This window comes from Glycine soja, chromosome 11, assembly GCF_004193775.1.
Source record: "Glycine soja cultivar W05 chromosome 11, ASM419377v2, whole genome shotgun sequence".
Taxonomy (NCBI): domain Eukaryota; kingdom Viridiplantae; phylum Streptophyta; class Magnoliopsida; order Fabales; family Fabaceae; genus Glycine; species Glycine soja.
In genome coordinates, this window is record NC_041012.1 from 39,938,536 (window position 1) to 39,953,697 (window position 15,162).

The 15,162-nt window shown below is 33.3% G+C and overlaps 2 protein-coding genes across 2 annotated transcripts; one reads left to right on the plus strand and one right to left on the minus strand.

Annotated features, from left to right (window-relative positions):
• The first annotated feature begins 321 nt into the window (after positions 1 to 321).
• On the plus strand, positions 322 to 4,454 carry LOC114374698 (uncharacterized protein At5g19025-like). Its single transcript, XM_028332371.1, has 2 exons — positions 322 to 935; positions 4,156 to 4,454. Exons 1-2 carry the CDS (start codon positions 337 to 339, stop codon positions 4,199 to 4,201), a joined length of 645 nt encoding a protein of 214 aa, XP_028188172.1. The 5' UTR covers positions 322 to 336; the 3' UTR covers positions 4,202 to 4,454.
• Positions 4,455 to 11,236: 6,782 nt separating this feature from the next.
• Positions 11,237 to 12,625, minus strand: LOC114374839 (transmembrane protein 45A-like). Its single transcript, XM_028332544.1, has one exon. The coding sequence runs from the start codon at positions 12,432 to 12,434 to the stop codon at positions 11,508 to 11,510; it is 927 nt and encodes a 308-aa protein (XP_028188345.1). The 5' UTR covers positions 12,435 to 12,625; the 3' UTR covers positions 11,237 to 11,507.
• Between the last annotated feature and the right edge of the window lie 2,537 nt (positions 12,626 to 15,162).

The following is a 15,162-nucleotide window of genomic DNA, read 5'->3' on the forward strand; positions in this document are numbered from 1 at the left end:
TAATTACTTTTTTCTGCATATTCTTATTTAATTAATTTTTTAAACATTAATTATAAATAATTAAATGAATATAGGAATAAAAAATAATAATTTTAAAATAATAGTATAAATAATTCACATATTTAATTTAATACGATGAACTAAATTAATTTTTTGTCAAGTAGGTGAATTAATTGAAAAAATATTATAATCAGAGAGGGGACGGGAAAAAGTAGTATTTTATAATTAAATCATTCAACGTTTGTATTTTAAAATATGAATTTAAAACCCTTATTTAATTTGAGTTAGTTTAAGGTTTAGTACATATATTAATAATAATAATTAGAGGGGTTGAGAATGTATAGGGGGAAGGTAAAGACGAAGATGGTGCAATGCAAGAGGAGGAGGTGGCATATGAGCATGAGCATGAGCAGAGGGATGATGGTTCAGTGCAACAACACTAATAACAACGTGTGCAACTGCAAGCACTCTCCCTCGGCCACCTTAGACCTTCTAATCCTCCTCCTGGTCCTCTTCTCCGGCGCCTTCCTCCTCTCCTCCTACCTCTGCTACATCTTCAACTCCCTCTCCCTCCTCCTCCCCTCCCTCCCCCTCTCCTACCTCCTCCCCTTCCTCCTCTTCTTCTCCCTCTCCCTCGCCGCCTTCTTCTGCGGCTCCCGATCCCGCCGCTGCCAGCGCCAGGGATGCAAGGGCCTCAAGAAGGCCATGGAGTTCGATTTGCAGATTCAGCGCTTCGGCTCCTCCTCCGCCGAAATCGATAAGCTCCCCTGGAAGGGCGGCACTGAGGCCAACCCCGATTACGACTGCCTCAGGTCCGAGCTCAGGAAGATGGCTCCCCCTAACGGCCGTGCGCTTTTGCTCTTCCGGGCGCCCTGTGGCTGCCCCGTCGCCAAACTCGAGGCCTCCGGTCCCAAAAAGGGCAAACGCCATAAGAGGTGATTTTCTTTGTTTCTCTTCTTATGATTTTTTTTCAATCGAGTTTCAGATCTGTTATTACGGGCGAGTTTGAGTTCCTGATGGTGTTTTCTGTCATTTTGCCATTTCTGATTTTTCTTTTAAGTTATTCATACATACATACTTATAATTAAAGTTTTTAAATCGATTGTTTGTTGAAGTAATGAATTCTTCGAGTGCTTGATTTTCCAGTTTGTGGATATTTGTTTTGCCTTATGGAGGGTTTTATTTAAGTAAAAGATCCGTGTGAGTTCTTAGAATTCACTATAGAGGATTAGATGTAGGATGAAATTGCACTGGAATATTTGATTGACCTCATTGTAATTGTTTCATTTTATTTGTTGTACAGAATTGGGCCAATTAAGCTGAATGCTTTGTCGACCTTGTAATATTCTTTCCCTAATTATGAGAAACCCTTTGTACAGATTCTTTCTATATATATTAGGGCTGGGAGACTAACTCCCATTCCCAGGAAAGTTTTCTCTTGTTCAATCCACCTTCTGGTTTTTCGGCCGCTGCCGTCCTTGACAGTTCTGTGTGGTTATTGGGTGTCCAAAATAACACTCAGGTTTGTGTGACATCCTCACCACACGCTGCCTAACCAAATCTTGACAGTCTCTAGTATTCAGTTTGGCAGAGGATCTTATTGATTGTCTAATTGGAGTTCCTGCTCTAGAGGCAACACCGGGAATTGGTTCATAGATAGGTGCCGAATCTTTAACTTTAGTTTCTTTCTTCACAAGCCATGGTTTTGAAGGACTTGGTCATGGTGGTCGAGGAGGATGTGATAGGGAACATCTTCGACACTCATATTGTAAGCATATAGGCCATACATACAATTGTTGTTACTCTATGCTTGGTTTGGGAGGGAGATTTAGTATAGTTATTTGGAGTTTGGTATGGCTCATAGTGAAGTAGACAACTTTGTGTTCTACAAATCACAATGTTCATCTAACCAATGTATTTATTTAGTTGTTTATGTTGACATTATTGAAGACTTCAAACACCACTTAGTTTGTCATTTTTAACAAAGTATCTAGGATGGTTGTAGTATTTTCTTCGAATTAAGGTAGCTCAGTCAAAGGCAAGCATTGCTATATCTCAAAGGAAATGGATATTTTGGATGAGACTGGTATGTTGGATTGTAAGCCAATTGACCCTTCTATTTACCCGAGTGTTAATCTTTTACTGGGAGATATTGGAGGTTGATTGGGAAGTTGAATTACCTAACCATGATGAGGCCTGATATTTTGTTTGTTGTAAGTGTTGTTATTCTGTTTCTTAATTCCCCTTATGATAGTCATTGGGATGTTGTGGGTAGAATTTTGAGATATATATTAAGGGATCCCTTGAAAGAGTTTTCGTATATGCTGATAGAGGTCATTTTGTTGTTGTTGCTTACACAAATGTAGATTGGGCCAGTCGTCCAACTAATAGACTATCTACTTCTGTTTATTTTGTTCTAATTGGAGGTAATCTTATTTCCTGTAAGAGTAAAAGCATAACATTGTTGTTAGGTCTAGTGCAAAGATAGAGTATCGAGCTATGACCATTATCACATGTGAACTCACATGTTTGAAGCAACTTCTCCAAGAGTTACAATTTTGTTAGGTAGGCCCCACGAGTCTCATTTGTAATAAACAAGCAACCTTGTACGTTGCTTCAATCCCCTTTTTCACGAGCAAACAATGCATTTTGAGATTGATTGTCACTTTATTTGTGATATTTATTTTTGGGGAGATAACGGCATCATTTGTTAGTTATCCCTGATCTGTGTCCCTGTCTGGTCTGGGTCTGTGATTGCCTTTACTAAAGCTTGGAATATTTTTATTCTGGATTCTGGATATGCACAATAGGAAGAGGCAAATCTGTTTTTAGTGTTAAGTTTTTAAAATACGCAGAATGATTGAGTTTCTTGCGGTGGTATAAATGGGCTTGAGTTATGTGGACTCAATATCTATATCAAAAGAAAATCCAATCAGGATGTTTTAACTAGACCAAATTTGCCACAAAAGATTTCAACCTAGTTATAGCTCATTTTACAGAAACTATGCCTTTGTCTGTGGTAATTACAAAATTCTATTTTTTTTTAAGTGTGCTCCAACTCCTAGGTATGATTATATGCTACATAATATTAACTTATTGTGTGTTTTGCTATAACCTTTTAGAATTTTTTGATGATTTTATGGTGATTTTATGAGTCCTATTATTATTTATACATTTATGTTCAAAAGGTTAGGATCTTATATCTGTCAATTTGATCTTACAATTCTATCTTTGATGACCTTGACTGGTCCAAGGAGATATCTACTTTAGCACTGCTTTAAATGTCAAGGATAATAAAACTACTTTGCTCTGTTTGTGATGCCCAACTTAGCTTTATAGCTATATACATACATATATATATATATATATATATATATATATATATATATATATATATATATAGATTGTACATTGCATAGGTGGATGTCATACAGAGCTATTTTCCATTTCCCATGGAAGAAGTGGAGGCTTTGACCCATCTATGAAATGCTACTCTGATCTCTTTGCCACTATTACCTCCCCAGTTGTAAATGTAGTAACCTCAACCGTGAACAACTTTTTTCAGAAATTTGATGTGATTCTTACAATTTTGAATCTTTTTATCTTTTCACTAATAAGAATTGTTGGTGACGCCAGATACTTTGGTACAAAAGCACGAAGCCTTAACTGTGTTTCCCATGTTCAATTATCAGTGTTTTATAAATCTGTAAAAGCATATATAAATTCCAATTTTCAACCTGTTGTGCTTATGTAACTGACTATCATCCCGTCCCATGTAGTTTATCTCAAATTGTTTTCTCACAGTGCATTTGACTCTGAACTTTGTTGGTAAATTATTCTCTGGAATTGTCGTAGTGATATTCTTTTCTGTCATAACCTTTCCTGTTTTATCCACTAAGGTACTTAAAAAGAAAAGTACTTTAAAGAACTCTAGAATATAAAAGTACCCTTTATAATGAAGAAAAAGCTAAACAACAGAGCTTCCAAGAAAGCCAATTACGGGAATTTCTGCATTTAAGGGGTTAAGAAAAAGTTGGGCCAAATGTTACCCAGTGGAATTTGTTGCACTTGTTGTACACTTGAAGTTTTATTTGATGGACTTGAGTAAACTTTTGAATGGTAAACCTGAACATCTGGTTTTAATGATTTGAGCAGGACCCCACCCAGTGCGACTCTTAATGGAGGAGGAGATCATCGTTGATTGACTGTCATGTTTCCCCCGCTGGCATCTCGTTCTCATTCTCATTCTCATCATTTACTGCAAAACTTCTGATCAGAACCATTTTTTAAGAAAGAAAAATAGCAATCAGGTCTAAAAAATCCTTCCTCATATATCTGCATTATCTAGTAGTCTATAAACTTTGGAAGGATCGTACAGAATTAACTGCAATAAATATGTGATTCGTCATCGAGCCATTTCATTTATTATAGATGTCCTAAAATTGCTGACTTCATTTTCTCTTAAATCATTTCACCTAAGCCCTTAGAAAATACTATACATTATGGATTGAAATGGTCGTTTAAGTCATGGATCATGGATGGACTAATTCATGGTGTGAATAACGTGATTGTACCCAATGTAGATTTTTAGGCATTTGAATCATGCACTCCGTTATTAGTATTCTGCATCTCCTATTGGATTTGAGAATGTTCATTTCGGAATGGACTTTCTGAAACAAAATGGGAGGTGATTGGATTTGAGAATGTTCATCTCGGAATGGACTTTCTAAAATAAAATGGGAGGTGCTGGATTTGATAGTGGAATTGCAGGAAACAAATGTGGACCCTCTGTGTTTCATTACCGTATGTGGACCCTCTATCATGCAAGAATCCGTGTTTTTACTTACCAACTCGGCTATTTCTCCAATTGAGTGAAATGTATGCCGGGTCTCATTTTTAAATTCGTGAAATTTACATGGATTTTAACTGAAAAAAGTGTGTTAGGAGTAGAGGTTATAGAGAGTATTGTTTGCATTTTTCTTTATTAATTTATCCATAACAAACATTAAATAAATGGACAAACCTTTTCCGTTATTGATGAATAAGTAAAATTTGGCTGACATATGTAAAGAACATAGGGTGATAAATTTCAATAAAGAGAAAATCTTCGCTTATAATAGGCTTGTACAATTCAAACTGAATTAAATGGATTATTTTTTTCTTCTGAATATATAACATAACTGTATAATATATTCAAGATTTGAAATCAAAACTATTAATTAAGAAGACTCTATGTTAGTTGATATATGCATTCTATAATGAATTAAATAGATGTTTAATGTAATGTTTGAATACTAAAATCTTCCTTCAGAAAAAAAAAACCTTCAGCAAGAAAAAGTAATACTAAAATCTTAAACAAAAAAGAAAAAAAGAGAAGGTTTTAATTGTTTTATAAGTTTTAAAATTTTATTAAATTTTTAAATAAACGCTAACAATTATGTCTTTAATGAGTTTTTTTTTCTTATATAAAAAATACTAACAACACACTCTTAAAAAATAATAATGTAATTGTAAGTTTTTAAACTATTAACTAGTATGAAATAATTGTTGATATTACATTTTAAGTATTATAAAAATTAATAAATTTATTATAGATGATGATGTATGATTTTATATTATAATTGAATATATTATTTATTTAAGTATAAAAACTAATTTATTGTGTAATTTATCATTTAAAATTCTACTATAATTTATCTAATTTTTTAATATACTTTTATAATATTAATAAGAATTAATAGAGTCTTAATGATTATTTTAGTGGGTAAGAATTTATTTTAAAATCTTTAGAAACTTTTGTTCAAGAAATTTTAAAATCGTTAATCATTTTTTTTTAAGTAATGACGTGATAGGTGGAGTAGCACGTCATCACCTTATCACAGAAACCTCATTGTCATATCATCACCTTCAATGAAATGACAATAACGTGTCAATGGGTGCGATGTTGTGACAGACGATTAACGACAGATAATAAAATAAAAGTGAAAATTTATTTTGGTAAATATTTGACAAAAAAAGGATTTTTAGGTATTAATATGAAAACGACTTATTTTTCAAGTATGAAAAACTTATTTAAATCATATATAATTAGTGTTTTACGGTCTATGATCAATGTACATATGTAACATGTCATGTCTTCCACTCTTCCTTTACTATTCTCTCGACCCAAAATATATATCTTAACATTTGATCTTGTTCTCTTTTAGCTTTGTTTAGCTATTAAATCTACGCATCTTAATTCTTTAATTTTACCTTTAATACTATTTTATTAATCTAGTTTAGTTGATTAAACATGATAAATTGACAAGAAAGTTATTGTAAATTTCAAATAGTGTTTTTTTTATTCTTACCAATAAAAATATCTTATTAATTTAATGTATTTCTTATTTTGAATGAGAAATTATCTTAAAAAAATAAATAAAATAAATTTTCTTAAGTCTATATAAAATTAAATTACATATATGTTCATCAATTTATTTTAATTTATTTTTAGTTTTTTTTCCACAAGTTTACAAATATTTGATCAAATAAAAGTATTTAAGAAACGATTTTTTCTTATTTACTTATAAGATTTACTTTTAAATATAACTTAAATTTAATATTATCATTTTTATTTTTATTTTCAATAAAATAATAAAATTTATCATTTATCATTTTATCTAAAATTAAATTATTTATTTTGATAAAACTCCTCCTTATCGTTTGTTAACTAAAAAATTATTTTTCAAATTGGCGTTCATACCTGAAAAAATAAACTATTTTTAGATTACTACCTAAAAAATTATTTTGTCAAATAACTACATGAAGAATTTTTGTTTTAACTTGTTATTTGTCGTTAGTCTCTCATTCCGTTAAGTGATGAAGTAACAGATGGAGTGTCACGTCATCACTGATACATCATTGCCACGTATTGAAAGTGATGACGTGACAATGAGATTTGTATGTCACGTTATCACTTAACGAAGGCGACTAACCATAGATAGTAGACTGAAACTAAAAGATGAGGTACTTGGTTAAAAAATGAAAATATTCATCTTTCGTAAAAAAAAAAAAAAAAATATTTCTATCCAGTAGGGTCTAGTTATAGCAAAATCAAATTTGGCCGTAAGTGAACTTTATTTACAAAATGCATTTAGTTGAAGGAGTTTTCTTTTCAAGTCTAAAAATATGATTATGAGGAATCATGAATATTAGAAATTAGAAGTGTTTTAAATTTAATTTAAATTTGATTATATTATATTTTAAAATTAAATTTAAAATTTATTTCAAACACATTTTTTATTTTGATTTGTTTCATTTTAGTTTTTCGTCACATTTTTTCACAACCTATCTTATGAATATGCATAGCCATACTATTGTGTATATTCATTCATCTTTTTCTTGCCTAACAACTGGGATTATATATGCTATCCCAACCATTTTACATCCTAACATTCCTTGCCTAACAACTCATTCACAATCTATAATATCATAAGTTGCAGGGCGCCAGTTAGCTAGGATTTCCTTATGAGAAAGCCCTATCGGCTATGTCAACTCAACTAAAAAAAAAATTACATTAGAGAAGATCTATCACAATTGGCAGAGGCCCATCCAACTGATGTTTCTCGTTGTCATAAATCACTAACTTATCTTGAAAAGAGATATCTGTCAAGAGCAAAATAAAATGTATTACAATCAAATTAAAAAAGAAAAAAAAAGATTTCCTCATGTTTTATTGGTATCTGAAATTTTTCTCACCTCCAATTATATTAGTATTTCCTAGTCCAATTTCAGTGCCATCTAGAATCCCCAAGCAGACTTTGCCATGTTTCTGGAAAAGGGCAGCAGGTTAGACAATAGACACATAATTTCTTTTGTTCCTTACATTTAAGACAATTGATCATAGTCTTAAAAGGTGCTCACAGTGACAATTAGATAAGATTCTGGTTGTAGTTGCAGCAGGGAATTCTTTGATTTTGTGAACCTCAGTGCTATTGGCTTAAAATTGCTAGTGACATCATGTAGAGATTTGAAAGTCTTCGTATCCTTCCAACAAATTGGCAGCGATGAAATTATATGTGCGTTAGCCTCGCATGGACATGCAAGTATGTGCCTAGAGGTTTTCTCTGATATGCAGAGGTATAATATTAAACCCAATCCAACTACATTTATAGGAGTCCTTAGTGCTTGTTGCCATGCTGGGTTGGTGGAGCCTGGGCAAAGAATATTTAGAATCATATAGAGTGCATATAATGTCAAACCAGATATCAAGCATTATGGTTGTATGGTTGATCTTTTGGGCAGAGCTGGGCTATTAGAAGAAGCTGAGGAAATGATTAGGAACATGCCAATGAAGGCTGACTTTGTGATATGGGGAACTTTATCAGCAGCATGTAGAACTCATGGAAATGTCAATATAGGAGAGAGGACTGCATAGGGTTTGGCAGGGTTGGCACCATCGCATGGTGGTGGTAAAGTTATCCTATCAAACATATACGCAGATGCAGGAAGGTGGGAGGATGTATCAATAGTTAGAAGAGTCATGCAGAATCAGATAATGGAGAGAATGCCTGGGTGCAGTGGTGTTGTAAGGTAGCTAAAGGAGTTTCAATTCGCTTAGATTATTTCGCTAATTTTTTAAAGATGAAGATGCTGATCTTTCATACGAAATGTTTTTTGAGAATCATCTTGCATTCAGATTTGGTAAATTATTCAGAAATACTCTTTACTAGTTGTGCTTTAAACATACTATTACTTATCAGTTATCATTTATATGAGCTTTGCAATAATTTGTTTGAAACTGCATAGTGGAAATAAGGGAGTACCTGTTCTTATCTGCTAGTCCAAATATAAAATGGTCAAGGTTGCTGATATAAAATGAGGAGGATCCTGATCCAATTTCATTCGTTAGATATGGGTAACTAATAGAAATGTTATTAACGGTCAAGGATATCTTCAATTGCTATGCAATACATAGGTCCTGTAATGTATGATTTACATTTAATATATCTGTTAAGATCATAGGTAGAGTATATGAATGCTGACCGTTTAGTAATTTTTTTGTTTCTTTTGATATGTTGAGAAGCTATGGAGTTTAGATAGATGTATGTGAAACATAATTTGTCGATTTGTCTAGTGTGTAAAACTAACCTTGGACATTGGTTGACTTCCACGAGCTTACGAGATCCCTTTAGATCATGAAGTAATCGTTTCTTGCTGTTTGCACAAGTCTTCAGTATATGTTTGTTTTTAAGATATTATTAATCAGACTAGTATAATCTACCTTCAACGCGCAAGCTCAAATTTGAAGGGATAGATCTGAATAAATTTACCATTGACATTTCAAGTTTCTGCCCTGCATATCTGGTACATATAGTAGTTTGTATTAAAATTTACATACTGTACACGTGGCAATTTGCAGCGGCACTTAAAAGGTTAGTTACACTTACACCCTCTTAGATATGATTAAAAAGTTCAGAGATGAGTAAGGCAGTAAGTATGAAACAAACTGTTGTACAAAAGTTGTCGAGGACTTGCAAGCTTTAGCTTGAAGGCTTGGTAGTTTTATTTTGTGCTGAAATTTAACTTAATTAGGAAGAATGTGAATCTGGACGCAGTGTACCTTATTCATTAGAGCTTGTCTTGTTAGCATGTGTATGAAATTGAAGATAAAGAATAACTTTGTTTTTTTTATAGTAATTCTACCCAATTTGAGTTAGATTGTCTCTAATGGATGTCATTTGTAAAAAAATAATAATAATTAGAAATCGTAGTTAAAGTATATTAACAATATTTTTCAATAAAAACTTCATATTTTTCACTCCTTAGTCAATACCTTAAGCATTTTCCAATTGAGTTTAAGGGATCGGTACAACAATTGTGGAGATGAGATTAATCTCTTCTACATTGTCTATGTTTTGGAGGCACTTCTAATAGTTTTCTTTTCTAATGTTTAAACTTTTACTTTATCCAAAAAAGTAAGATTTGATACTTGTTTGGATTAGTTTACTTAAAAGAATAACTTTCTTTTACATTATTAGAAAACAAACTAACAAGGTAATTGCTTTTTTTTTTTTTTTTATATATAAAAACTGTAAACAAAACATGCATTAGGTCACAAGCATCTAACCAATATTGATACTCATAAACTTAATGAATTTAATAATGATTAAACTTATTTAACATTAATAAAATACTTGTCCAAACTTTCAAATTTGATGTTGTAAAGTTTTTCTTTTGTAATATGGTTGAGAAGTGACAGTCGTGGCATTTGTAGTTCTTGACGTGAGCTTCATTAACACGATAGAATGCCCCCCTCCCTCTGTTTCTCCAATTGCACATGCATCGGCTACGATAAAGATAAAGTACGTTACTTTCTTTTCGCCCCTTGTTTTTGACTTCGCTGCTACAGCGATTATTCAGTGCCACCCATTTTTAGTACGTTTTAAGGAAGAAAGCAACGTTGGTTTGATGGCAAAAGAAATTAGTCTAAATACGGATGGCTATCAGAAAATTGCTATTTATATTTATAGAAATTTCCGTGAACTATTATATACTACGTACATTTTTAGATTAGAGAATATATTATCATTTAAATAAAAAGTATATATACAAAAGTAGTATAAATTTTTAAACGTGCAAATATTATTCATGGATGGTTAAACTATGGTAACTTAGTATACTGTTTTTAAGTGTTTAGAGTTATGCTGTTCTATATTTTTAATTCATTCACTGTATAATATGTAAGTAAAAAATTTTACTCAACTTTTTTTTAAGCTAGCGTACACGCAGCCTTACAAGTTACAATCATTTTACGAGAGTCACTTACCACACATTTTTTTTATGAGCTGGCTTGTATCCACAATTGACAGCAACAAACTATTCTTTCAAAAAGTACTAAGATTTATGGGCCTCAAGATCAATCATTATTAATATCTGTCAATATGTTAGTGCCTCTTCCACATGTTAGTATCATTTAAAATGCAAACAAGTTATAAATCAATTACGTGATAAACTATAGTACTAGAACCAACGCCCCCCGGTTTCCTCCCCTGGCAGGTTGCAAAAGCCAACAGAAGTAATAGATACAAGTGATAATTAACCCAAATTGAATTGAATGTATGAGTATGAAGGAATTTTTTTACATAATACACCACTGCAAAAATAGTTTTTACATATACTCTTTTTTTTTAATGTATGAGAATTAAATCCGATATAAAAAATTTATAAAACTCATACATATTCTTTCTCAATCAAATAAATTAAATTCCTTAAATAAAATCCTTTATATATTATGATCCAAGTACACACAATCTCAACAGATCATCCTCCTATGAAAAATAGTATAACACATAATTCCATGAGCTAACTTCATTCTTGCTGGTTCAATTAATTAATTTACAAAGGACCCCACCACGCTAATATACTATTACCATTAATCCCACTGTACACGCACCCACTTAAACCCAACCAACCAGTAATCACAATTAATTCCAATTAATCCGTTCAAATTTTCGTTCGTCATTCTTCTACCTTTCTATGTCAAGAGGTAAAAAGTTTTTGCCAACACGAATAAAACTCGTGGGGTTGCCAAGTATGCTTCTCTTTTGAGACTCAACATCGTCACTAATTTCCTCGTCCCTCAACGCAACATAGTCAACTTTTTCACCGTAAAACTTAACCAAACCCAAATAAAAAGCAACACCAAAAACGGTGACACCAATGATGAACCAGCTGAAGAGAATGTTAACCAGCGATATGGCGCGGTGGAGAGAATCATGGTCGGAGCATCTAACAACTTGGTGGCCTTCTTCTTCGTTGATGAAGCAGCCTTTAGGGATAAGCCCCGGCGTCCAAAGCATGTACCCCATAAGCACAAGCCATAAACCCTGAAAGAAAATGCTTAGAGAACGAACGAAGCTAACTAAGAAGCTTTTGGGGAAGGGGATTCCCAAGAGGGTAGTTGAGAGGGAGATTAAGATAAGGAGCTGAAGTAGCAAGTGGTACTGTCCTTCGGGGCCGTGGTGGTCGGCGGAGTGGAGGTGGAAGAGGAGGAGTTGCTGGGCGAAGGCGATGGAGCCGAGGAGTTGTGTTAGGGCACGTTTGGCGGGGGAGGGGAGGCGGTCGAGGACGAGGGCGAAGGCGGCGTAGAGGAGGAAGGCGAGGGAGATGGAAGAGTGTTCGAAGTTGTGGAGGTGGTTGGAGGGGATGGTGAAGTCAGGGTCCAAGGGCTGGTGGCGGTTGGGGCCGATGAAGAGTTCCATGGAGATGGAGGCTGCTGAGCCTAACATGATGAGGAGGAGCTCCAGGTACTTGTGTTTGGAGGTTGGGAACCATGGTGGTGATGTGTAGGAGGTTGGGTTTAGGGCATGGAGCTTTATGTGGTTGAAGAGGTGCCATAGCCCTATTAGCATGAAACCCATGCCTGGAGCTACGTGTCCTACTAGAGTGCCCATAATTGATTTGGAGGGAATAATTGTGTGTGAATGAGTTAATTGATGTTTGGTGATGTTGGCATTGAGAGAGGGAAGGGTGGGGGAAATTTATATTACTTGGGCTTTTAGTTTTAGGTCTAGAGGGTTCTATGGAAGAAGTGAATTTTGAAGGATTTGAAGTCCAAGATGGGTGCCTTGGGGAATAAGGGTGTTTAATTTGTTTCATATTATGACCATTTGAATATGAATCATGAGATGACGAGTGGGATGAGGTAGAGCTGACTTTCTAGATGACTAAATAACAAAACGGCAGGAGGAGTAGGAAGACTACTACTACGCTTGGCAGCTCTTGTGTTGTGCTTATCCATTTAATATTCATTACAAAAGTTATCTGTGCATATAATATAAAGGAAGGGATCAAAAAGCAAAAAGTAGTACACAAAAATAAAAATTAAGTAAAAGTAGTAAATTGCATAAACGTGTTAAATGTTGTATTTATTAAGTAAAATAATTTATATACTACCTCTTTTTCATGATTATTAATATTTAAAGTTAATACATATAGATTAAAAAATTATGCACAGCTTTATTACCCAAACCATGTTTATTTGATATGGGTGATTCATTTTACTCAACTTTTTTCTATATCACCTTTACGCCCATTAAAAATTTAATGACCAACTCAAATAAACCTAAATAACACTAAATGTTAGTGCATAATAACCACTAGGAGTGGTGGGGTTAATTTGAACAATAAGCATCAGTTCATAAGTTTTAATTTCAGTGATTTATACACACACAAAAAGACTGATAAAATGTTTGGTTTGAAAATAAAAAATCATAATAAACACAAAATTATGATAAAATTATCACAAAAGCAACTATTTATTATTTAAAAAATTATGACAAGTTCAACACACCTTGTTACCAAACACATGCACTTGCACTTGCACATTTGCACGTTTGCACGTCCTCATCTCATCTCTACACCTTGAATGACTAAGGTAATAGCTTTTTGGAACACATATATAGCCATCTCATCAATCCAATTTTCTTTAATTTGAGACCTTGATGAGGACCTTGTATCCTAGTCTCTTGAATCAAAGACGGAGGCGGCGATTATTGTGTTTGAATCTCTAGAAAAGGATATTGAGAGGTGATTGATGATTGTGCTGTGGTGGTTATTGTTTAAAAGTCAACTATTTTATCAAGCTAACCTTTTTAAGTGCTATTTCATATCTTTCCTCTTATTCATCCATCTCGCTTTCATCTATGTATTAAGGTTATTACACACTAACATTTGCATCAAGTGTATGTTAACCGTTTAACAAGTGTATTAAAATCTCTAAGTAGTAAAGACTTGAAAGTTTGAGTGTCGATTTTCACATGAACTTTGTTATATACTTGTGTTGGATAATTTTTAATTTATAAAAATAGAAGATGAGATGAGGTATAAAAGATGAGTGTAAAAGAACAAGATATAAAATAATAACTTTTAATAGAAGACAAATGAAATAATAGGGAATTCAATGAGATGAGAATGTTAGGACCTAACATGTCTTATTTGTCTAAGATATATTATTTTATATTTTTTTCTACCAATTAGGTGAATTTTCCCTACCTACATCTATTAGGATACTTGCCCCTGATGTCTTATGATGACAAACCTATTTTACCTATCTATCTTCCAAATGTCTTTGCAAAGACTCAATAGAAAAAATGCATGAAGTCCTAATTCTAGATGCTTGCTTTGATGCATGGACATAATGCAATCACTCTATGTCTAGCAATAATTATATTAAGATATCCCTTCTTTTTAGTTCTATTAGAAATTACCCTCTATCGAACGACTAATCCCTAAAATTGATGCATGTGAGACCTTCCTTGTATTTCTATTAAGGATTACCCTCTATCGAGCATCTAACCCCTAAAGATGATGCAAAGATGAATGATACATGAAATTAAAGTAAGAAAGGATAATAGGAAATAAAATACTTGTTTGCATTAATAGATATGAAGAATACAATACATCTTTTGGCTTTTTAGGCCTGTCAGACCCTAACTAATGGTTTAGTTTCTCATGGTCATAAAGGGTCTTACACTGGAAAAGGGTTATAGAAACTGATGGAGAATAAGGGATGGAAAAAGGGAATAAAAAATAATGGAAGAGAAGAAAGAATTTTCTAAGGAAAAGTTCTCAAGTTTTATGAGTATATTAGAGTGCTCTGAGACTCAGTGTGTCTTTTTTCCTTGGTTTGACTCCCTTTTTATAGTTGCTGGAGTAGACTTGGGTCTGCTTACTCGCGCTAAGCCTGCACTGCTCTCTTAGCGCAGAATTCCTGTATTTGCGTTAAGTCTGCGTTGCTCGCTTAGCGCGGGTGCTTGTATTTGCGCTTAGCGCACTTCTTCTTGCTTAGCGCTAGTGCGTGTTTTCGCTCTAAGCGCGCGTTGAGCGCTGAACGTGTCTTGGATTGAGTCTGATGCCAAAATCTTCCTTCTTCATATTTTTGATATTTTCGACATCTTTTTTGCTTTTAATATTTTCTTTTCATATCTGCAAGCCATAAATAGAAAAAACATCAATTTTTAACCATTAAGCATAAATAACTGCTAAATAAATATTTTTAAGGTTAATTTCATTATAAAAAATAACTCATATTTAACAGTTATGAGTGTACAACTAATTGAGAAAAGAACTTGTAATTCCAACCTACTTACTTAGAGAGGATGCTAGCTAACTCATCTATAT